A 26,916-nucleotide genomic window follows, 5' to 3' on the forward strand; every position below is an offset into this window, starting at 1 on the left:
AGATATTGTCTTAGTGTGTGTGCTGATTTTCGACTGAATTTGACCAATATTGAACCAGATTTCCAGCAACTATGCAAGGGCCGAGTAGCTCAACCATCTCATTAAAATTAAGTAGTAACATAATAATATCATATTATCTATTTGTTTAATAAAAATTAAAACAATGATGATACACTTTTAATTGTTTACACCCAATTTAATTAATTATGTTTCCATATGTATTCAAAACATGCTTTTAGATTTATTATATTATAAATGGCACAGTTTTTCCCAAATGTTGGTAATCCCAACATAGTTTTTTTTTTTTTTTTAAATACATAACTTAGTGGTTCATAGAATTGTTTTAGGCATTTTACTGGTCCTTGGGCTTAGAAAGATTGAGAAACGCTGGTCAAGACAATCATTTCTGACACTTAAGTTGTACACTGCCATTATGGCTTTCTGGGCTAAGTTTTCTGCTTAGCTCAATTTTACAATTTTCCTACACTTTGTACATAACTTTTCATTTATTGTAAGTAACTGAGTAATTAATTAATTGCATTGGGTTATAAAATATCTATTTACACAAAATTTATGCAGGTATTTCATAATGAAGGATAAAACCAGATGTTGGGGAAACTGCTGTAGACTGCACTAAGATATACTGTTCAGTTGCCACAACTCATTATGGAGACAAACTAAGTTGTTAGAGTATTAGTTAACTAAAATAACATTCAATGTTTTAATCTTTATATCAAGTCGTCATCATCATGAATAGTATTACAGCTTTGGTTAACTGTTGATTGATCCTATCCTGACCTCTGGCAAGGGAAAAGAAAAGGAGAAAGAGAAAAATAAACAATAATAAAAGTAATAATTAAATATTTAAATAAGTAGAACTACATAAACTGCTATTGGTTATATAGTCTCCTGTTATTTTTAAGTTCTGTTTATTGTCTGTCAGCCACTAGTTACATACTCATATACATTTCTGTTTTTCCTGTTGTTTTTTTTTATGTTCAGAGATTTTTGAAGTTCTGCTGTCTTATTTTTCTATTATCCTATTTCAGATGTTATCTAGGTTGCAGATAGGCTTTCCAAATCCATTGAACTGTTAAGCCATCATTCTTGCTGAGATTGGGATAATGGATGAGCATCTCACAAGCTTCTTTAAACTTTCTTTCATATCAAGTTTTGGTATGATGTAAGGATTAGATGTCTTTCTAGTTAATTCTGTGGCACATTTGGAGTGAATGATTGAAAAAGTCTGATTTCCCATAATTAAGTAACTCAATGTGTTGTTGAAAAGATGAACAAGGGAGAAAATAATACCAAGGTTCTTTTTTCTTATTTGAATTGTATGTCCAACCCCTATGTAGGGTAAGTTACAGATGTACTGGATTTGGTGTACCTAGGTGGGCCAGGGGAGGAAGGGGATCCTTACAGAAGCTGAGTAAACTTTTTAACTTTGTGGTTCATTTGAATGCAGCCTTACTATTGTATTTTTCTAGTGTTCTATTTTCTCAGATATTCCCCTAATGTAAGGAATAGCTATGGCTTTATTTGTGGTCTTTTTTTTTTTTTTTAATCTTAGTTTCAGTCTTGTAAAGGATTCTGTTGATTGTTTTCCTGTTGTAGAAAACAACAAAAAACAAAACATTATAAATGTTTTGCTTATTATTTGAAACTTATTTTTCAGAGCTTGCCCATCAAAGCAAAAACTTTGATGGGCAAGTTCTGAGAGAAGCATATAAGTTATTAAAGGGGTTTTATAGGATTGTTACCAATGACTTTTTTCTGTACAGAAAGGGAGAGAACAAGGAGTCATCACTGGATATTGTGTAAGAGGTGGTTAACAAGGGTGTTAGGACTAAATTTTTTGCTTGGAGGGTGGTGAATGTGTGGAATGCATTACTAGAGGTAGTTGTGAGTGCTTTGTCTATGAATTAGTTTAAGGAGAAGTATGACAAGTATTATGTGAATAATGGTTAGTGTGTCCATGTAGGGTCTCCTGCGATGAGTCTTCTGACTCCATGGAGACACCGTTATAATAATAATAATTGTAAGAGCTCTATTTTTGAGGGTACTAATGACATCCATTTTTTTGTGTCGAATGGTGGTACGAGTCTATTATGTGTATGTATATATATGCCTATGCATGTCAGTTTATGGTAGACTAAGAAAGAAAGACTGTCTGAAGGAAGACGTGATAAGTATATTCAGAAAAAGAAAATGTGTTATTGTTTTCAATTTCAGTGGTGAATTGGATCAATCTGTGTTGTTTGTTTAAGTGGCTAAGGAAGGTGCTTAAAGTTTGGTGACTGCAGGGCCAAATGCAAATATATCATCGACATATCTGAGCCAGACTTTGGGTTTGGGTCACTGAATCTAGAGTTCACTGCTCAAAATTTTCTATCTTTTATATAAAAGTTTGATTGGGGGGGGGGGGAGAGAAGTGGCAAGTCCATGACTGTACTTTCTTTCTGTAGGCAGTAGTTATATTTTGCTCTGGCTATTTCGTGTACATGATAATACACGAAATAGCCAGAGTGAAATATGTGGACAGAGAGGGTTATGATATTGGATGGAAATTTCTGTAAGAGAAGAACTATGTTGATGATTGGGACATTCGTGAAAGGGGCAGATGTGCCAAAGTTGACTAATAAATCTCCATTGTGAGCATGATGTTTTTAGTCTCGGTTATGAAGAAGGATGTTGATTTTTTCTGCTGTGGCTGACACCGGAAGAAATCAACAGCCCTAATGTATATATTTTATGTATTTATAATATTTATAATTTATTTATATGCATTTACTTTGTTGATATTTTGCTGGTCTTCAGATCACAATCAGTTTGCACACTATACAAGCGTCAATTAGTTAATAATGGGTAGAGTATTAATTTACCAAAAAATCTCACAGATTCAATTTAAGATCAACTTAATACTTGTAACCTTCTCTTTAACCAACAACAGATGGCATCAAATCAGGACTTTAGTTCTTTGTGTCTGTTAGAATTTTAAAGCTGTTTCCACTAATAACTGCTTGTCAGTGTTTGGTGTGTGACAAACTGTTTGTACTCTGATTATGCTGAGTATAAAAGTAGTGAAATATTAGCAGCTAAATAAATATCATATTTATTTTGATCATTGGTGTCATGAGAATTAAACTGTAAGATTATAGATGAACAAGTGTGAAAATAATACCAAGGTTTTAAGAAGTTCAGGAAGCCATGAGATGTGTTTGTGAGCACAAACACATCCCACATGCTAAAGATCAATATCAGTCTGAGAAGAGAGCAATGATCTTGCATAAGAACCTGGGTATTATAAGGGAAAGTGAAGTGATAGTTTTATTATTTGTTTTTTTTTTTTATTTTTTGAGAGTCAAGAGCAAAGTAATCAGCTGATAATTCTTTCAAAAGCATGTAGTCTTCATGAAAAAGATGTTCCACAGACCTGAAGTATATGGAATGAAAGATAAATGGGAGCAGTAGATTTAGTGAGTCGGCAATTCAACTGTAAATAGATTTTGGGCAGCTGCTTGCTTGTGTTATTGTATGATTAGAAGAAATGGGAGACATGATAGATGCTAGTTCTACTGAATAGTGCCTATGGAAACATTTGTAGAAGAAAATGCAATGAAACTGTCTATTCAATAGTGGCTGAAGAGAGTTTGTAAGAGGGGGGGGGTCATCAATCAACTGAACCTATGATCTGGACAGTACAAGAATTTTCTGAGTGGTGTTAGGTGCAGTACCTCACATGTGAGACCAGTATTCCAAGGCTGTGCAGATTTGGGACTTATACAGATGAAAAGTAATATCCTGAGTGAAAAAGAATGCCGTTTTTTTTGGAAGCCAAGGATGCTATAGAAGTGATGTTATTATGCCAGGAAAGTCTAGGAGTAAGAATCATTCTGAGAAGAGAGATCTGATGACTGTTAAGTTGGGCATTATGAAAGGTAAAAGGAAAATAACTAAGGTCAGTTTTGTGAGAAAAAAAGACAAAACATTTGGAGGCAATGAAGGTGACTAGAGTGTAATTGCTCCACTGAAGGATGGAGTGGAGATCTGTTTTTAGGTTAGATGAGATGTTTGAGCACAGTAAGGTTTGCTGTATAAGTGGAGGGTGCTATTATTAGCAAAACTGTGAATGGAGTTTGAGGTCAGTGACACAAGATTGTTTATTTATATAAGTAAGAAGGTGGGGGAAATAACAGAGCCTTGAGTAACACTTATATTAACAGGAAAATCTGAAGACAGGAAAGGCCCTCCACCATTACACATGATGAATGACCTCAGAGAAAACTAGCAATCCAAATGCAAAGGGAGGAACATATAAGATGGCAATTTGCTTCATGCCAAACTTATGCCTTAGAAATATTGAGTGCAACAGCACAGGTTTCTCCAAACCTTCTGTGGTATTTGTCAAGAGGTGGGTAATGTGGGCAGGATGTGCTGTGGATCTTGATTGGTAGAATTCATATCAGTGATTCCTGATTAGCTGACACTTCTCCAGGAGTCAGAGAAATTAACTGGTGATGACTTTCATGGTCTTCTCCATTATTTCAATTATTTCAGACAGCACCAAGGTAAGAGCAAAGTCAAATAGTTTGATGGTAGGTACTTACGTTTTTCCGAATTGGCTATATATCCATTGGCTTGCATCTATGCTGTAAGAGGTAGATACCAACTGAGTATAATATAGTGCAGATATGATAATGAACAGGTGTTAGTTCATCTTTTGAGCACAACTGGTAGGCTTCCACCAAGACCATTAAGCCTTTTTGGTGTCCAGGTTATTCAAGATTCTTCTGATGTCTTTCTGGTGGAAGGCCACAGGAGGCATATGATACAATGTTCCAGGTAGAGGTGATTTGCTTTCTTCATCTATTCAGGAGTTGGATAGAAGAATGATGCCAAGAGGTCAGCTTTATCTTTAGGTGATGTTGCAATACTGCCATCTAGGTGAGACCAAGTTCAGAGCAATTAAACCTAACAGCTTTTGCAAGGAAACAGACAGCAAAGTTTTCTACATTTAGCTCTCTTAATGATAGTTTTACAAGGGTGGATGGTGAAAGTGTAGGCTGTGAATGCTGAAGTTTTTTTTTTCTTTTTCAATTCACTTACAACATGCTGTTTTATTTATTTGTTTATTAATAAATTTTTACTTGGAATGTCCTGGCACAGTTTTTGGAAAACCATGGCTTGGATATTGAGTGGAAATTTTGAACAGAGTGGAAAATGAAGGCCCTCGTTCCACAGTAGTCTGGCTCCCACTGATGAGACCTTAATAAAGGTCGAAATCAGTCTGGGTAGTGACCCTTCCCATGCATGTCTGCAAGGAGATGTGCTTTGTATTACAAGATACTAAGGCAAGTGATGTGAAGTCATACCACCTTTACTACAAGTTGCCGCAGTCCTGAAAATACTTCAGGTGCAAACTTTGTTTGCTTACACTTGGATAAAGGATTAAACCAAGTATATAATTTCTTGGTATTTTTAATTTAAAGAGAATAACTATATTTTCTCAACCACTAACAGAATGTGAATGCAAGAGAAGTATATGATAATACAGTTTTGGAGTTCAAAGGACACAATAAATACCTCCTATTAACAGCCTTAATGGAACATGTGCGCTAGACATGTTAAAGTAAGTTTCATGGTTTACACACATGTAACAAAAGTTATATAAAATTTATTCAAAACTCCAATATATTTCATCCAACGTTATGAGACATCATCAGGGAGATAGACCATCAACTACATCCAAAAGATGAAACAAAATAATGAGTCATAAATTATGCATATATTAGCTCATGTCTCAGCACAGCTGAAGTATATGAAATTACACTATTAGAGTTAAAAGAAACCACTGTAGTAAGTTGTGCAGATTAAAAAAATAAAATATAAAATAAAATAATTATTAATTAATTAAAAAACTTATGAACAATTAATAGTGATCACCTCCTAAAACTTGGATACTGGCATACAGTCTGATCAGTTTGGATTTGGATGATTTCTTAACATTTCACATATTTCAGGGAAGAGATGATCAAATTCGAACTTGCTGGAGTGAAGAAGTTTCACCTGATTCCAAAGAAATCTGTGTCTAGTGTCAATAGTGTGAGAACCAAGGCAAAATTTGTCAGATTCCAAAAATGAAATATAGTCTTGATGTTCTTCAATTCTAATCAAGGCAGAATGGTCCATCTGTCCAAAACAGGAAAAATGACATGAGTAGGATACTTCATAGGCACCTGGTAAGGAAAGAGGTGGTAATGTATCCTTTGTTGGTAGAAAGGATACATTACCATTCTCTTTGTAAGCTGGTTTGAAGGAAGCATACAGATTGAATTTATGAACAATCCTTGCTATTTGTTCTGAGGTTCCTTTAATGTAGGGTATCAAAATTCTTTTCACATCGGATTGTAGTCTGGTAGAAGGATGATAATTATCAACAATTTTTGAATGGTGGTTTCCTTGTATCCATTACATATCAGATTGCTTTTAATTTTATTCAGTTCATCTAACAGAAGGGAATCAGAATAGCAGATTGTACGAGCTCTGTGTACAAAACTCTTGATAACATCCATTTTTTTGTGATGGATGATGGTGGGAGGATGAGTGAATGTATTGGCCAGTAAAGGTTGGCTTCCGATAAACTGAAAATTCAACATGACCTGTAGGATTACGCATTATTACGATATCCAAAAAGGATAGTTGATTATTGGATTCACTTTCAATAGTAAATTTGATACAAGAATACAAGGAGTTTATTTTCTCTAGGAACTGAAGTAATTCTGACTCTGTGTGGGACCAGATTGCAAAAATATCATCAACAAAAAGTAACCATATACAAGACTGAGAGAATATAGTGTCAAAGAATTATTTTTCTAGATGCTCCATAAAATAATCAGCTAAGGCAGTCCTATTTGGTTTCCCCACCATACCAGCTTTCTACTTTCTACTTTTGTCTACTTTCAAATTTAATTTACCTTCTTCACTAAAAACTGTTCCAAAATAGCTGAAATATTTTACTTGTTCTATAATCTTTTCATTGAGAATTTAGCTGAAGTTTTTTCCTATGTTCTTGCCTATTTTTATAGTTTTGGTATTTTTTTATTGCTTATTTTCATGCCAAATTTATCCCAGCAGTTATTCACTTTATCAGAGAATCCTGTAGACTTGCACTGGATGTGTTTAGGAGTACATCATGTGCATAAAGCAAAGAGCTAAGTTTGATATCTCTGATTCTAATAAGAGGTCCAGGTATTTTTAACAAATTCTTCTTATTGTGCTATCTTCTATCGAAGGTCAGCGACCATCTTGGCGAACAAACTACGCTCTTGTGCTAATCTGACTAGTTATGCACTGCTCTTTCCTGTCCACATCTTGATGTTGTCAAACCATGATATTCTTTTTCTTCCTCTAGTTCCTTTGCCATCAATTCTTCCTACCAAAATAGTTTTTAGAAGTTGGTATTTGCTGTTTCTCATGATGTGGCCAAGATATGATGTTTTTCGTTTCTTGATTATTTGTACAAGATGTTTAACAAATATTTTAATGTTTAAATGATGTTTAACAAATAATTTAACAAATTAAATTATATAAAATAGTTAATTTTATTAAATATATGAAAATCTGAATTTTATTCAGAGAAGCAACTAACCATGCAGATCCAGAAAGACTAGCAATGTAAGTAACACAATCTAGAATTCCTGTATCTGATAAAGCTTTAAGTGCTCCACTAAGTCCAGTCATGGCACGAAAACCTCCTCCAGATCCTATAATTCCAATAGTGGGTACCTAAATCAGTATGAATGAAAAGAGGGAGAAAGAATGAAAATTTTGTGTGAACTTTTCAACCAATTTCATATATATATATATATATATATATATATATAGATAGATAGATAGATAGATATTTATATTATAGATATTGATTATTTATACACATTCCAATCAAAATATTGAAACCACCCTCATTATTCCACAATCAGTCATTCCGCTTCAGGTAGTATGTATATCATCACACTGAAAGCCAGTATAAATGATAGTGGATGTGTGTATGTGAGAGAGAGACACACATACTGTTCACTCAGTTGCTGATTGCCATGAACAAGGGGGATAATTTGACAGGCTTTGAAAAAAAAGTATAATTGTAGGATATCAGTTAAAGGGTGGCAGCATCCAGGAAACTGCTAGTATTGCAGGCATTCATTGAGTTGTGTAGTTAAGGTGTTCTGAGAGTGGAAAGACATGCAACAGGAGAGCAGTCACCAGGCTAATGGTGGAGCCTACTAACTACAGGACTATGTTCTGCCTTGTGAAAGTCCATATACAAAAATCTATGAAACAGATGACCATGGAATTTAACCATCGGATGAATTGTATTATAATATCTCCCAGACCAATGCAGCATACCTTCTTCTGCATGGACCTCTGAAGTACGCATCCAGTCAATATATGCTTACACCTAATCATTGATGAACTACATCTTGCTTCTGGGAGAAAATTTTATTAATGATGATTGGAAAAAAGTTGCCTTTTTGAATAGATCCCATTTCCAGCTATATTACAATCTATTTGGAAATGGACAGTAGGAGGAGAGTCCTTTGGAAATCCTTTATATGGATTAAGAGAGAAATTGGTCAAAACACAAAACATTAGAACAACACAGTATTCAAACCAATTTTAACTTATAGATCTGATAGCTGGGTTAGAAATAAAACACTTCATCAAAATACTGGAGACTACAGATATGAGAGTCCTGAGAAAGATTAGAGGCGTGAACAGATGGCATCAATGGCAATATCATATTAAAAATGAGGATATTAGGAAAGAACTTAACATTGTCAACATCCAGGAATGCATTAGCAGAGCTAATCTCAGGTGGTATGGTCACCTAAACAGAATGAGCGAAGAAAGATTAGCAAAACAAGTGTTCTCTGCCAGGTTGGCAGGAAAACGACCCAGAGGAAGACCAAGATATAGGTGGATTGATACGGTACAACGTGCCTTAGACGATAGAAATATAAGATCTGATAATGTTGGAGTCTTGACAAGTAACAGACTGATTTGGAGGAAAATTGTAGATAGGAAGTTAGTAATGGTGTAATTTTTTTCATGTACTACTATCATATCCTGTACACCCCTTGAGGGTACATGGCAGGAATTTGATGATGATGATGATAAGACATCTGGGATTACATTGATTGAGTGATCTGGTATTTAAATTCTTCACTCTGAAATACTTGCAGATCTATGAAAAATAATCCTGACAATGTGATACAGCATATCTGCTCAATGTTCAAATGTTTTATTGAGTCCATGCCATGCCAATTAGTGGTAGTTCTGGCAGAAAGGGATCACCCAATGGGGTGCCTTATGTACTATTAAGATGGTGGTTATAATATTTGACTGAATTGTAGGTATATGTAATTATGCTAAATTGCATATCATGAGAATGCATCAAGAAACTGAAATATTTCCAGTTTTTAAAGAAAATTTATCATTATTTATAACCAGCTCTGCATCAGTGATTCTTTTTCAATTTAATTTCAAAACAGTTTTTTGGCTATGTAGTTACTATTACATAACAGAATTCAGCTAACATCTAATAAAAATTACTATTAATTAATTCAAAATAAACTAACAAATCACTAAAATGTATTTAAAATTTATAAGAAACACTTTTCAGACTGAATTTTCCACATAAAATTGAAATATCGTTATGTGCAATTTTATTTGGATAAAAAATGCAAAAGAAAGAATATACATTTTTCATCATCATCAAATTGCTGACATGTACCCTTGGAGAGTGTACTGAATATTATGACAGTACTACATGAAAAATGTTACATGATTACTAACTGCCTACCAACAATTTTCCTTCAAATTAATCTGTCAAGATTCCAATATTAACAATCTTATATTTCTATCTTCTAAGGCACATCTTAATGTATCAATCCACACAGATCGTGTTCTTCCTCTTGGTTTTCTTCCTGCCATCCTGGCAAAAAGCACTTGTTTTGCTAACATTCTCTCTCTTAGGTGGTATAGTCCATTCTGTGACTATACCACCTGAGATTACTATACCACCTCTGCTAACACTTTCCTGAATGCTAATAATGTCAAGTTCTTTCCTAATACCCTCATTTTTAATATGATATTGCCACTGATAGCATCTGTTCATGCCTCTAATCTTTCTCAGAACTCTCATATCTGTAGTCTCCAGTATTTTGATGAAGTGTTTTATTTCTAACCCAGCTATCAGATCTATAAGTTTAAATTGGTTTGAATACTGTGTTGTTCTAATGTTTTGTGTTTTGACCAATTTCTCTCTTAATCCATATAAAGGATTTCCAAATTTAATGAGCCATTAAATTAAATTTTAATTTAATTTAATAAAATTATGTCTAATAGCTAAAATGTTTTATTTGTTTTATAGGTTCTCATTCAGGATGCAGTTGTTGTTTTCTATGTTTCTATCTATTTTCATTGTCTTTTTATTGCTGATTTTCATACCATTATTATTGTAGTTATTTTATTTAGTCAGGGAATCCTGTATATTTGTACTGGATTTATTCAGAAGTATAAAATCATCTGTATAAAATAAACAGCTGAGATTAACACCTCTGATTCTGATATCAGGCTTAACGACACTTTCCTTCATAATGTGATCCATATAGATAATGAATAACAGTGGAGATAATGTTCACCCTTATCTCACTGATTTAACATCAGACCACCTTCCTGCTTTTCCTTCAATTCTAACTGTTAATTTACAATTCAAATGTAGACTATACATTGTTTAATAAAATGTCCCATTTCCACCATATAACTGCAGTGTTTTGAACAGCTTTTACTTTGGCATTTTGTCATTAGCTTTTTAAATCTACAAAACTTATATATAGATCTTTCTTGTATAACAAAACAAAACTTGTGAAGTATCCATTACTATAGAATAACACGTATGCCACAGTAAAATAAATTTTATTATGTAAACATTTTGTCTTGTGTATCATAAAACATCATCAGTACAACTAGTGAACAACAATAGGAATTGAATTAGAAAACAGTAGAGCACATGCTCAAATTGTAATCCTTCTAGATATACAGTCATGCATTTATAGATTAAAAACTATTGGGCTGAAATTAAAATGAATTAAATTAAATTAAAATATATAAGAGATAAATTTATTTAATACAATCGAGGCTAACAATTTCTGAAACTTTTAGAATAGTGAGACAGTCATTACAATTGAGATTAGGTCTATGAAGTAGGGTTTCAGCACTTTCTTTATATAAACGCTCATGTTTATATATGGATCTATGTAGCAGCTTAGCATTTTACCACTGGATCCTGTGGTTAGAATTTTTGATTCCATGTTGTGCAAAGCCAGATTTGTGAGGTTTGATAAGACAGATGTAGTCTTGATGTTCATAAATAGGTTTATTTACAGATCTTCCTGTTTGTCTATAGTAAGACAAGTTACACGAACATGGAACTTTGTATGCCGGGTAGCATCATTGGTGAGAATTTGTCTTTTGTAGAAGGTAGCAGGTTGTTCTATAGTTATACACAGATCATTGTTATATTTCCATGATTTATCAATTACTTGTTTTAAATGACTAATCTGATCCTGATAATCTATCTTTGGCCTAAACCCAGTTGTTCTTCTTTAAGCTTCCCTTCCACAATTTTTTAGCCTTTTTTTCACATATACTTGCATAAATTTTGCTACAAACATTTTAGTAGGAAAATTCCTCTGTAATTCTCACTGAATGTGAGAATTACAGAGGCTTTCAAAACATATTCCTCTTTTTTACAGATGGGTACTATGAGAGTTCTATTCCAGTCATCTAGAATTCAACCCTCTGACCAGACCTCCTAAATTATGCTGTGTAGCTACTGTAAAACTTTTATACTTCCATATTTGAGCACATCTGGTTGAATAATATTTACTCCAGCTACCTTCCACATTTCAGGTTTTGATGGCTTTTCTACTTCAAGTATTCATATGTATTCCTATTGAGTGTTTTCTACAATCTTTTAAAGTAATTACTACAGACATCTTTAATATCTTTATCTTTGATTTTCATATCATCATTATCATTTTTGATTCTTTTACAGTACTCTTTCCTCTATTTCTGAGCTTCTTCAACAGCTTCCAGAATATTTTGCAACCTTCATGATATTTCCTATGTTCTTATCAAAGTTTCCCATGACTTCAGTTTAGCTAATTTTATATAGCGCTTTTTCTCTGAGAAATTCTATTCTATATAAACACAAACTGACATACATACTTGACAGGAACTTTTGCTATACTTTCTTCTTTTCCTTCACTGCCTCTTTAACTTCCTATGTCCACCATGGAGTTCTGATTTTTCTATCCTTGCAGACAACCTCACCACATGCCTTTCTAGCTGAATCAATCAATGTTTTCTTCAGGATTTTCCACTGAATCTCCAAGATTTGGTTCCTGTTCTCAACCTCTTTCATTTTTTCTTGAATAATGTTTGTGTATTTTAGTCTACAGTTCATTTCTGAAAACTGCTCAACTTTGATTTATTTTAAAACTTTAAGTATTCATCTTTTCAATATGATATTCAGTTTTAACCTACTCAAAACAAAACTAAATAGTGATCACTTCAATTTCAAATTCTCTCCTCTTGTGCCCTGAACCAGTCGGAAAACATCACTATCAGCAGTAACACAGTCAATGAGACTATTTTTTCTTGCATCTTCACTTCATGTGAATTTGTGCACATTTTTATGCTGAAACATGTGTTACTAATAACAATTCCATGTCCTGAACAGAAATACAGCAGGTACTTACCATTACTATTAGTTTTGCTCTTTTCTCCAAATTTTCACAAAACTTTCTATGTCTGGTAATGATTTCCTACTCTGCTGTTTAGATCTCCAACAAGGACCAACTTTTATTTTTTCATTGCATTAGCTACCTTCTCTAGTGCCTCAAAAAATTTCTCCACTCTTTCCTTAGTAGAACTTTCTATAGGACCATAGGCACAAATAAGTCTCATTGTCCAGCTCCCCATTCTGATATTTGTCCACAATATCAGAATGGGAAGCTGATATTGTGGATACTCCACTTGATATTGCCTGCCATTCAAGAATATTAACCATGAACGGTATACTGGCAGAGCTGTGTGAAGAAATGGAAGTGCATTTTGTAGATGTGCAGAATGTATTTGAGGGAAAAATGAAACTGAGCATAAGTGACAGATTGTACTTGAATAGCTTTGGAGTGAGTGAACTTGAGAATCTGTTGCTAGATGGAAGTACAGTATGTAATGCAAGCAAGAGAAGAGGTGAAGTGAAAGAACAAAAGAGTGGAATGGAAGCAACTGAAGTGCTTAGCAATGAAAATGGTAGTACTGTGAGAGATGAAGAGAGAATGGGAATGCAAAAGGAACAGGGGAAATGGGGGATCCCCAAGTGGAAAGAAGGAAGAGTGGGTGTTAAAAGAAGTACGAGGGTGGTCTGAAAAGTTCTCGGCCTAACAATGAAAAAACGAATTTATAATTTCAAAATTATTTTTATTTTTCGACATAATCTCCCTTAAGACCAATACATTTATTCCAGCGATGCTCCAGTGCCATTATCATATTACTGTAGTAGTTCTCAGTAAGATCTGCAAAATATCCCTCTAGAGCTGCAATCACCTCTTGATTTGAAGAAAAATGCTGACCAGCAAGGAAGAGTTTTAGTTTTGGGAAGAGACAGAAGTCAGAGGGAGCTAAATAGGATGGATGTTCCAACAATTCATAGTGCAGATCCCTTAATTTTCCCATTGCCAAAACACCTTTGTGGGCAGGTGCATTGTCCTGATGAAAGATGATTTTTTTCTTCTGCAAACCGGGTCTTTTCTCATAAATTTTTTCGCCTAGTCTGGTTAAAAGATCAGAATAATTTTCCCCAGTTATTGTTTTACCCTTTTCAAGATAATTAATAAACAGAATGCCTTTAGTATCCCAAAACACCAATGCCATGACCTTTCCTGCTGATGGAACTGACTTTGTCTTCTTTGGCGCTGAACAACTAGCTTCTGTCCACTGTTTTGACTGTTGTTTGGATTCTGGTGTGTAATGGTGAATCCAAGTCTCATCCATAGTAATAAATCAATACACAAAATCAGTTTTATTCTTGTTAAAACGCTCTAAGCACTGTTCAGAGATTTTCATGTGAGTGCATTTTTGATCTGCTGTGAGCAAGCATGGCACCCATCTTGTGCAAAGCTTTTTCATTTGAATTTCTTCATGCAAAATATATTCTACACGTTTTTTTTGAAATACCTATAGTCTCAGCAATGTCATGCACTTTGACTTGCCGGTCATCCAATACCATATCGTGCAGACAATCAATGATTTCTGGTGGTTTTTGGATATCCTTCACGTGGATCATTTTCAAGGCTTGTATGACCAATTTAAACTCGGCAGCCCATTTCTTAATTGTCAAAAATGAAGGAGAAGAGTGCTCATAAAGTTTTATGAACTTTGAATGAATTCCTTTTGGCATTAAACCTTCTTTTACAAAGAATTTTATAACTGTATGATACTCAATTTTATCCATTTCAAGGGATACAGACAACACTTTTGCTTCAGACAGCTGTATAAAACAAACTACTTTATAGAATGACTTGCAATTTTACATGGATGTTTATGAGAGATGTACCAACTTAGAAAAAATAATCTTGCTGATAGTGTTGTCTTCTATGGTCGAGGCTAAGAACTTTTCAGACCACCCTCATAGTAGTCAATGTGTGTATGGGGATAAGCATAGGAAAGGAATGGATTGGGATATGATGGGGTGGTATAGACTTGGGTGACATATCTAGTAAACAGTGATAAATGTGTGACTGGGAAAGGGCAGGTTGTGTGGTGAGGAAATCACAACCAACAGGTGGCTTTGGTAGGATAGGTCATAGACCTAAAAGTTAACTGCTGTGTTTATTTACAAATGTCAGGAGCATCAGAAATAAGGAAGATGAAATTGTTTCACTGATTGAATTTATTTGCACCAAAATCACTGGAATAAGTAAAACATGACTGAATAAAGAAGATATCCTGATGGGAATAGAAATGGAAGGGTACAGTGGTTTTTACAATGATAGAAAGGATGAAAATAGAGGTGAGTGCTATTAATGATAGCAGGGGAATTATGTCCACACAAGGTAGACGTGAAAGAGAGAAATAATGACAATGGTTTTGAGGCAGTGTGATGTGAGATGGAGGTTGATGGGAAGAGATATTTAGTTGGATGTTGCTATAGGTCATGTAATGTGTGTGTGTGTGGAGGGGGAGTAATGAAGAAATGTATATGCAACTGAGTTAGTAAACAAGACAATTGTTATGGGTGAGTTTAATTGTAGCACTATGGATTGGAATGAAGAGATATCATTTGGTAATAAGGAAAATTAATTTCTCAAGAGTAATGATAGAATGTAAGAAATAATCAAAAAGAAAAAAGAAGCCTATCACAAATGGTTAAGCAGTAAAAGATTAGAAGATGAAATACAATATAAAAAAATAAGAGCCATAGCTAAAAGAGAAGTCAGAAAAAGACATAGAGAATCATGGAACAAATTTGTTTCTAATTTAGAACATGATTTTTATAAAATAAGAGCCAATGTATATAAAATTTTGAAACACATAAATGCAGATACCAAAGAAAACATAAAATTAAACACTGAATTGAAATTAGAAGAATTTCTAAATTACTACACAGAATTGTGGACAGACAAATATTTTAAAAAAGACAACTGGCAAACAATTAACGAAAATGAAAAGGAAATAACTGAAGAAGAATTAGAAATCAGCCTGAAAGAAACAAGAAATGGAAAATCACCTGGAGAAGATAAGCTAAGTTCAGAACTATATAAATGTTATTATTATTTCGGGCAACTCCAAGGAGTCGACAGACTCATCGAGGGAGGCCCTAACATCATGTCAAGAACAACTATTCGACATTCACACAGTATCTATCATATTTTGCCTTGAACTCATTCATGGTCATAGCACCTACAACAGACTCTGGCAGCTTATTCCACTCATTCACCACTCTCCAAGTAAAAAACTAGCTCTAATGCCTCTGCTAACCACACTCTTGCCCAGCTTCCATGTATGGTCCTTAGTCCTCCCACCACCAGTCTTATTCTCAAAAATATCTTCTGGATTAATCTTATAGAAACTCTTCAGTAATTTGAATGTCTCAATCATATCACCCCTTTTCCACCCATCAATCAATTTTTGCAACCCACAAATCTTCAACCTGTTCTTATAAGGTTCATTCCACAGACCTGTCATCATCTTGGTCACTCGTCTCTGGATCCTCTCCACCTCCTCCCCATCAAGAAGAAACCCTGCCACCCAAATCTGGGCACAGTAGTCTAGATGGGGTCTTATCAAGGCTCGATATAGAGGAACAATAACTTGTTTGTCTCTGCTTGTTAAAGTATTTTTCAGAAACCAAGTGATTTGATGAGCTGATTTAGCCACTTTTGCATTGTGCCCCCTAAACTTCAACTCCCTATCCACTAACACTCCCAAATCCCTGGCCTCATCAATCTCCTGGAGTACGGTTCCACCAATGTGATATACTGCTGCTAATCTTTTCACTCCAAAATGCATAACCTTACACTTTGCCACATTAAATTGACATCCATTTTCCCTAGCCCAGTCCTCCAAACTATCCAAATCATCCTGCAAAATTTTGACATCCTGTGCACTCACAATTGCTCTACCCAACTTTGCATCATCAGTAAACAAGTGAACACTTCTTCTCAGATCCTTTCCTATATCATTAATGAACAAATTGAAAAGTAGTGGTCCAAGAACAGAACCCAGTGGCATACCAATAGTCACAAGCCATCTTTTGGATTCCACTCCTGAATAAACTACTCTCTGGTATCTCTCCATCAACCACCCTCTCAACCATCTCACCAACCCTATATTCATCCTCATCTGCTCCAGTTTACTGATTAGAGTTACATGTGGTATCCTGTCAAAGGCCTTGGCAAGGTCCAGTAGAATCACTGTAAACCCATTACCCTTATCTAGTTCAGCCGTCACTGTGTTATAAAGCATGAGAAAGTTACTGAGGCATGATCTACCCTTCACAAAACCATGTTGTCCCCCATACAGTATCCCATTTTCATCTATCCAATCCTATATTCTTCTCTTGACTAATTTCTCCAAGACCTTGAGAACGATTCCTGATATGCTAATTGGATGGTAATTTACAACAGCAGTCTTGGAACCTCCTTTATGCAGTGGAATTATTTTCCCCTCTTTCCACTCCCTCGGGACTAACCCAGACCCGAGGAACAAGGAATGTGCAGGAACAAGATTCAGAGAAAGACTCTTATTATTTTTAAATAAAATTTATTCAACTGGTATCCCCCCCCCCAATAAAATGGAAAACAGCAATTGCGATTCCTATCTTTAAAAAAGGTAATAGAGATGGCCCTAAAAAGTACAGAGGTATCAGTATACAAAATTCTTGTTACAAAATATACAGCAGAATCTTAAATAGCAAACTAATGAAATATTCCGAAAACTTTATTTTAGAAGTACAGAATGGATTTAGAAAAGGACGATCATGTATAGACCTGGCCTTTTGCCTAAAATTAATAATAGAGAAAAGAAGAGAATACAATTTAGAAACACATATTGCATTTATTGACTTTGAAAAAGCATTTGACAAAGTTAAAAGAAACATATTACTTAACATATTAAAAGAAAGATAAATACCAAATAATATCCTAAAAGCTATCACAGGTATATATGAAAATAATCAAATACAAATAAGATTAAATCACAAGCTATCATATACGAGAGAGATAAACCAAGGGGTCAGTAACTCTTTTAATATCTACTTAAATGAAATAATAATAAACTGGAATAAAAATTTACATCAAGGAATTAAACTTTCTACTAAAGTAAACTTAAACACTCTCCTCTTTGCCGACGACCAAATAATAATTACAAATTCTGAAGATAAACTACAGAAAGCTATTTTCGATCTAAATGAGATAGTGAAAGATTATGGTATGATAATATCAACAGAAAAATCAAAAACTATGGCTTTTAAAGGACAAGATCTAGCAAGAACTAAAATAGTAATAGATAACAAGATCTTAGAACAGGTGAATTCATTTAACTATCTAGGATGTACAATCACATATGAAAATGAAAAAGATATAAACATAAAAATTGCAAAATATTTAAAAATAACAGGTGTAATTAACTCTATATTTAAACCAAACCTAGTTCAAAAACAAACCAGACTAAATGTATACAATACATTAGCCCTACCAGTCTTAATGTATGGAAGTGAAATCTGGACAATAAAACAAAAGGACAAACAAAGAGTAACAACAGCAGAAATGAAGTTTATGAGAAAAACTGCAAAGTATACCCTATTTGATCGCAAAAGAAATGAAGAAATTATGAAAGAATTAAACCAAGAACCAGCAATAGAAAAAATTAATAAATATAAACATAAATGGATGGAACACGTTCAAAGAATGAAAACAGAAAGATTACCAAAACAAGCCTTAAAGTGCAAGCCATTAGGAAAAAGAAAACCAGGACGTCCTCTTAAACGATTCAACAATGACTTCTAAGGCGGAACTGGCTATGCTAGGCCTAAATCCTTGATACGCATGATGATGATAATGATGAATTTCTCAAGAGAAAACTATCTTAGGTACGCAAGAATCAAGAATTTTAGATCTGATAATTTAATCAGAGGATGCGATTGTGAATGGGGTTTCACATTTCCCTTCAATTGGTGAAAGTAATCATGAAGTGATCATCTGGATTGTGGCTAGCAATATGAAGACTTTTGTGAGGAAAGGATATATTGGGAATTATAAGGCTAGTGATTACAAGAAGCTTAGGAGATGTCTTGGGGGTATAGCATGAAATGAGGAATTGAGTGGAGGGAAAAAATGAATGTAGTGCTTGCAAACTGACAAAGAAATATTTAACAGCATTAATGTGTTAATGTATTTCAAAGGCCAAAAGGCTGAAAAAGGTATATGTCAAATGAATGGATGAATAAGGGAATTAGAATGAGGACACTTTGTAGACAGCACATGATGAATAATGGTAGCAATCAATTGCAAGAAGTATAAAAGAGCAGGCCAGGAGGATGACTCAGTTTGTAAGGACATGAAAAGTTCATTAGGAGCAGAAGTGAGCAAATCTAGCCAAGGGAAAAAACCTCTGAAGTTTTTTTTTTTTCAATATGTGACAAGTAGAAAAAAGAATGATTATGAGAAGATGATATCAATAGATGAAAGTGGGAGATTGATAACTGCTGCAGAGGATAGTCATGGTATTAAGTGGACAGTTCATCAGGCTTTTTCATCCTCATCATGAAATTAGAAGCTCGTATAGAGAATAAAATGAGAGCAGACTTAATGGTGGACAAGCAAGAGATATGCAAGGAGTTATATAATAGGTGATATGTCATCAAGTCCTATTTCCCTTTGATATTTAGTTTACTTAACTCCTCATATACCTCTAAGTAAGCTAAATATCAAAAGGCAATAGGCCTCGAGAGAATAGGACATGTGGTGATATGTCTTAAGGCTGTGAAATGAGGTTTTTCCTCCATTACTGATTTTTTTTCATTGACCCCTGAATGGCCCAGCACATACCCCTGGAGGTACATGTACCACTGGTTGGGAACCGATGTCTTAAGGGAATGTTTCAGGAGTTAGCGTCAGCTTTCCCTACTTGTTTAGCAAGAGTCTTGCAATAGCATAAGTCCCAAAGGAATGGAAGGAAGGTAAAATTGTTCCACTTCAAAAAGGTGATGTAAGGGACTACAAATTAAGGGCTTATCTGTATATCTTAAGGTATTGGAGAAGTAGGTCAGAACAGGGATACAAAAGTGGGTTGATAACACTGGTATTCTTTGTACTTGTCAGCATGGATCTGTTAAAGTGAGGTCATATTTTACCAACTTGCTTGTGCATCACATGATGGCCCATAAGTCATGGAACATGTCTTTGTGAAGAAACTGCACAAGTATTTAACATTAAAATTTTTTTATTAATTATGAAAAACTACATCAGATAAATGCCTTCCATTTTTGGCTTCACAAAGATGGGCCTTTTCTACGAAATGTTCATGACTTATGTGCCACCCTGTATTTACCCTGTATAACAAGGTGACAAATTGTCACCTTGTTATACAGGATAAATATACTTAGATTTTGCAAAGACTTTTGTTAGGTTACCACACTACAAGTTGGTAACTAAACTGCAGCAGATGGGATTGGACAACAGATTAATGAGTTGGATAGGCAACTGGCTCTCAAACAGGGATCAGCAAGTTTTGTTTTGGGAGCAGTGTTCCAGAAGAGGAGTGATTAGTGGTGTGCCACAGCAGTCTATTTTGGTACCATCGTTATTTAATTTTTCTTTAAATTAACAAGGAAAAAAACACAAGGAATAAGTAATAATATTTATTTATTTCATGTTATTTAATTTGTATATTAATGATACTGGAATGGTTTTACATTCTTTGCAGATGATGCAAAATTGTGGAGAGTGATGAGGAATCAAGCACATGTTGTGGCCTTACAGGAAGATCTGAATAGATTATATGAGTGGGCAGCAGTATGGAGCTGTCAATTCAATGTTGTAAATTCTGAAATTTGGTAGGAAACAATGGGATACAAAGAATACACTTGATAGGGAAATTTTGGAGGAAGATGAGGAGACAAGAGACATTGGAGTTGTAGTGAACAAGGATCTGAAGTTCTGAGATCACAATGCATAAGTTGTATGAATGTATGAAAAGAGGGGTGGGGATATGACATTTAAGTTGATAAAGGGTTGTTACCAGGTTAATGTGGACGAAGTTTTTCATAGAATGGGAGAAGGGGAGTAGAACAAGGGGGACATCTGGGAGTGAGCAGGTTCTTTGCATAGAGAATGGTTAGTGAGTGTAATGCATTGCCTGACATTGCGATGTATGTGGATTCATTCAATGTATTCACAATTGCTTGTCACTATCTTTGCGTGTAACAGTGTGTACCTGCTGTGATGAGTCTTTGACTACATGGTGGTCTAGTGTTAATGATAATAATAATAACTTGCTCTCTGCATTTAAGGCATTGAGGATCTGTCATTGTGGCTTGCTCAACCAGTTACCATCCTATGATCTGTTTCTACCCTTTGCAACTAGGTTTCCAGTTTCATTTCTGGTATTGCTATGTGTAATGGTAGATGGTTTCCTCTCCTCAAGTTTTCCCACCAAAGCAAGAGTACCCCATGCTCATCTTCCATTTCTTCTGTACATAAATGACCTATTCTCACTGACTTCAAACCATATCTGTAGCTTCACTGAGGACAGTACACTCCAATCTTCTAATTCATTTGATAAATCTTGGAGTGGCCAATTATTAGAAGCCTCAAGATCTACCTTAGCCAATGATCTAAACTCCAATCACCTTGATATACTTCAATGGGGCAAGGACAGCCTCATAAACTTTAATGCTACGAAAACTCAGTCTTCGCTAACTTCTTGCGAGAAATCGCACCCTTACTTTCAGTAATAACAAAATATCTAAAAATGATCAAATTTCAGACGATCTATACCTCCAGCCTTTTCTGTCACAAACATATCTTAGCCATAGATTCTGCAACTGCAAAAAAACTGTGGGTACTTTTCACTCAAGGCACTACTTCCTATCTGTATGATTATTAGCACTGTATAAATCCCAAATCCACCTAGCACTAGAATACTATTCACATATTTGAGGTAATGCACTGCAAAGCCTCTTTAAGATTGCTTGATGCTATTCAGAAGAGGACAATCCAATTAACTGATCATCTCTCTCTCTCTCTTGCAGAACCACTCCAATCCATCTCTCATAGACATTCAGTTTCTGTCTTATGCCTTTTCTACAGGTGCTTTCATAAGCAATGTTCTGTTGAACCAGCCACTTTCATTCCTTCACCTGCTAGTCAACATCAATTTATATTCAAACACCAAACTTACTGAACCAACTCTTTTTCCTCTTTCATTCCATCTACCTCTGTTCTTTGCAACAGCTTTCCTCAACCTTCAACTCTTCAAAAAGACACATCGACAGATTATTCTTTTCTTCTTAACCACTAGCCCATACGTGACACCGACATGCTAATAGGTCTTGCTTTTGTACTTTAATTCCCAAAAGAACAATGAATGATATGAATAATTTATCTATTCTGGAATGCTAATCAGACAATATTTGTATATGGTACTACTTTCTTCTAAATACAATTCTCTAGCAATGGCCAGTCAACTAAGTTTTGGATAATAATAATGTAACAAAACCATTTTCAAAACTATCTTCTTAACATTAATTCTGACACATTTACTGTAGATCTGAATTTCAAAATTTTGCATTTATGTCACAGTTTGCCAGCATCTGAATCTTTCCTATGGTGGATCAAAAATATTAGGAGGACTACTTTCTTTTTCCTTGGTACTTGGGATACCAAAATCTGCTGAATGATACAAAGTATTATTTATTTATTTTTTTAATCTGAATGCCAGAAAGCATATATATAAAACAGTACAAAATCAGAATTAATGCATCTCACAAACACAGTAAGTTTTCAAAATTAATTTGTAGTCAAATTCCTTGAAGAGGAGAATAAATATCTAAAATCATGCATCAATTATATCTGAAAGCTAGGAAGACAATAAACCAAGTGAGATGATAAGCCAAGTTAGATATTTATTATTATTATTATTATTATGGGTATCTCCACGGAGTCAGTAGACTAATCGCGGGAGACCCAAACTAGCAAAACAATATCTGTCATATCTCTTCTTAATTCATTTACAGACGAAGAGCTCACAACTAAGTCAGGCAATGAATTCCACTCATTCACCACCCTCCACGCAAAAACCTTGTTCTGACACCCTTATTAACCATACTCTTCTTTAATTTCCAGGGATGACCTCGTGTTTTTCCATCACTATCACACAGCTGAAACATTTCCCCTACATCAATCCTATAAAAACCTTTCAGTAATTTAAATGTTTCTATCATATCCTCTCTTCTCTGCCTATCAACCAACCTCTGCAATCCACAAGCTCTCAATCTATCAATGTAGAGAGCATTTTTTACATCACTCACCAACTTAGTCACTTTTCTCTGAATCCTCTCCACAGCCTCCTCATCTCCAAGAAATCCAGGTGACCAGACCTGAGCACAATGATCCAAATGTGGAAGTATCAACGCTTTATAAAGGGGAATAATAACCTCTTTATCTCTGGATGTCAATGTGTTCCTCAATAACCAAGTAATCCTATGTGCAATCTTGGACACCTTAACGATGTGTCCTCTGAACTTCATCTCCCTATCTACCAACACCCCTAAGTCCCTAGCCTCATCAATCTCTTGGAGTACTGTTCCATCAATGTAGTACACAGCTGGTAATCTTTTAATCCCAAAATGCATGACTTTACACTTTTCCACATTGAACTGACAGCCATTACCTTTTGCCCATTCTACCAGCTTATTTAAATCATCCTGCAAACTTTCAACATCAACTTGATTTTTTATTGTGCTATCCAACTTTGCATCATCAGCAAACAACTGAATGTCTCCCTGTAAGCCATTTCCTATACCATTTATATACAAATTAAACAACAATGGCCCAAGCACAGAGCCCTGAGGTACACCATTGGTCACCTGCCTCATCCTGTACTCGGCTCCTCCATATCCCACCTTCTGGTATCTCTCCCTGAGCCATTTTCCTATCCATATCACCAATTTAGTATCCATTCCCATCTGCTCCAATTTGCGTAACAGCGTTCCATGGGGTATCCTGTCAAAAGCCTTAGCAAAATCCAGAAGTACCACTGTGTAGCCAGTTCCTTTGCCCAACTCAGATGCCATTCTATTATGAAAGTTAATAGATTGCTAAGGCAGGATCTACCTTTAACAAAACCATGGTGGCCTCTATAGAGTATCATATCCTGATCCACCCATGCTTGAATTTTGTCTTTAACCAACTTTTTCAATACTTTTACCACTACTCCTAAGATAGTGATTGGTCTGTAATTAACTACCGCAGTTTTAGAGCCACCCTTATGCAAAGGAACCACTTTGCCTAACTTCCACTCCCTAGGGACCATACCAGAGTTCAAACTTAAATTAAATATCCAAGTAAGAGTTGTTGACAATTCATTTGCACATTCACGCAACACCCATGCTGATATTCCATCTAAGCCTACAGCAGTGTTTGCATTTAAATTTTGCAATTATTAAATACCTCTGATTTCTTAGCTTCAATTCTCACATTAATTATTGCTACAGGTACAGAGATATCCTCACTTGGGTGATAGAGTTTTGAAAAGTGATCACTCAGTAACTCGACTATTACATCTGATTTTGTCACCTCAATACCATCAGCACCCACTAAAGTTATCCTTCCGAAGTCATTCTTCCTTTTACTTGCCACATAGCGGAAGAACTCTTTGGGATTACCCTTGATCTCTTTGGCTAAGGTCTTCTCATAATCTGATTTAGCTTTTCTTACTATGCTGGTAACCTTCCTAGCTTGAGCCTTGTACTGCTCATGGGTGTATTGGTCACCTTTCTCCTTGTAAATTCTCTATAACATTTTTTATTTTTGCAGGTCAAGTTTGATACTACTGCTCATCCATCTAACGCCTGCCTTGTTTGACTTCCTCATCATGGGGACACAATCTGATATTGCTTTCCTCAGATACCCACTGATTTTATCCCATGCACTGCTAACATCTTTCACCTGCAATATGTTCTGCCATGGGATGGCTGCAAGCTCACTCCGAAGCTTGTTTTTCACCAATTGGAGGTAACGAGGCCACCTTACTTATGCATATATCCTCTGAACCGCTGACATATGTTTCTTGTTGGACGGCATCTTTACATTTATCAATATCTGTCTATATCTCTGTCAACATCACAAACATGTGTTGCACTAGTGTCGTGAGGAGAGGTATAGTTCGCCCACCGATTAGAGGTCCCTCGACACTTCTGCGCATGTCAGAAAAAGGAGAATCCATTCCGATAATAGGGTAATCAGTCCGTATTGTGGGATGAGTTGTTTATTATTACCAGTCAGAAAATTAACTTCTCTGTTATGATTATTGTAGTTAACTATATTGCTTGTATAACAGTTGGAAAATTTTACCTATAAAGCACGTAATTTCGCGTGTTGGCGACCAATTCGGACGTCCTTCATTTCTCTCTCCCCTTCAGCATGAATCGACTATTCTTGGAAAGATGCGAAGCAGGGACCTACAAACGGTGGGCGAACTATAGCAGTGTATTAGAACAATGTTACAAAAGTTTTTTTTTAAAAAAAAAAAAAATCAGCTAACGCCTTTTTTATTCCTGTATACGGGAGTAGGCGAGGCCATTTAGCCCTATCTAACTTTTGGAGACTGAGTGGGCAGTTCAATCTCCACTGCTACCCAATCAGAGATAGATGGCTCAAGGCTATCACTAATTAAGCAGTACGCAGTGAAGAGAGACAGCTTAAATGTGCCGCCACCTCGTGGTCCCTAACCCTAACATAATATATTTAATGTCTGAAATAATGTGGGTTCTATGGTTCTACGAAAAACCCGAGTTTCCGGGAGGAAAAACCCGCTTGCCCATGCCAGAGATCGACTAACTCGGGAGCCGGTCCAAAAAAGGCTTAGAAAAATTTCCTCTAGTCGCCGACTAGACTCGAAACCAAGTCATCCTTCGTGCGGCCAAGCACCGTGGTATGCAAACGCCACATCCACTGAGCTATACAGGCTCTATTATAATTCTAATATAATCTAATCTAAAGATCTAAATTATATTAATCTAAATTATATTAGATCTAAAGATCTAATGTAATTAAGAAAATAAAAAAGTTTTTTTATTTTCTTAATTATATTGTTTAGATTTTTATAATAGTGCTTTTGTGCGATAATAGTCAGACTGGATATAGGCACTGTACTGTATTATTGTGATTTTAAAAGTGTTTGCTTTGACTGTTGTTTTGATTAACATGGAAGTGTTAGTTAATGTTACAAAAATGGTGGCAGTAAAGAAGTGTACACCAGCACGGTGGAAGGTTTCAACTCAGAGATCAAGTTTTTCCCTGGATTTTTCATAACGGATACACTGTGACAATTGTTACATGTATGCACCCAAAAATATTAAAAATTTATGGAGTGTTAGGTTAAATGAGAGGAAGGAACTCATTGTAGTGTGTGAGAAGTGCAAAGATTACAGTATTCCAAAAATGAAAATGGTGTCACAAAGAATAATCAGAAAATGGATGGAAGTGATGGTGATGATATTAACAGAAATGATGTGGAAGATTTTATGCAAGAGTTAGTGATTCAATCTTTAAAGGTATGGTACAATGAAATGAATATCAGACTCTGCATAGAAGGAATGGGCAGCAGAATCAGTGGTAGACACAAATGACTTGGATAATGGAACAAAGAATATGGAAAGGGATTTTAAGAAGTCATTGCAGGAGGTGAAGGATAACAGTGTTATTGGGAAAGTGGTTAGTTTGTTGCCCAGATATGATAGTGGTGAAATGAAAAGGAGAGCAATGATACTGAATGACAAGATGGTTGTTGAAGTGTTTTAGACAAAGAGTGTTCACTTCATACACTCACAAATTGTGAATGTATGGAGTGAATTTTAAGGAAGGTTAGAATAGTTCAAAGCTGATGAATTGCTATTCCAATGGGTTTGGTGTTGGATACTGGAGTAACTGTTGTTTGCTAAGAGTGCACAGGGTTCATATGAAATTGGTACTGCTAAGGATCAGAGAGAGGTTAAGAAGCAGGTTATGAAAGTACAGGAAGAAGATGGATACAAAGGTGAGGAAGTGATCATAGCAGGGAAGAGTG

At 35.2% G+C, this 26,916-nt stretch overlaps 1 protein-coding gene across 3 annotated transcripts in view; it reads right to left on the bottom strand.

The window, feature by feature from the left end:
* LOC150092382 (cytosolic phospholipase A2-like) overlaps positions 1-26,916 on the bottom strand; it is a 341,574-nt gene that overhangs the window by 186,020 nt on the left and 128,638 nt on the right. For all 3 annotated transcript variants that reach the window (XM_090415055.1, XM_090415056.1, XM_090415054.1), the window contains exon 9: positions 7,652-7,788. In XM_090415055.1, the coding sequence (XP_090271181.1) occupies positions 7,652-7,788 (137 nt within the window). The remainder of the gene's footprint in view (positions 1-7,651; positions 7,789-26,916) is intronic.

The sequence above is a fragment of the Typopeltis vanoorti genome, chromosome 26 (assembly GCF_054136105.1).
Source record: "Typopeltis vanoorti isolate ZY-2024b chromosome 26, IOZ_Tvanoo_1.0, whole genome shotgun sequence".
Classification (NCBI taxonomy): domain Eukaryota; kingdom Metazoa; phylum Arthropoda; class Arachnida; order Uropygi; family Thelyphonidae; genus Typopeltis; species Typopeltis vanoorti.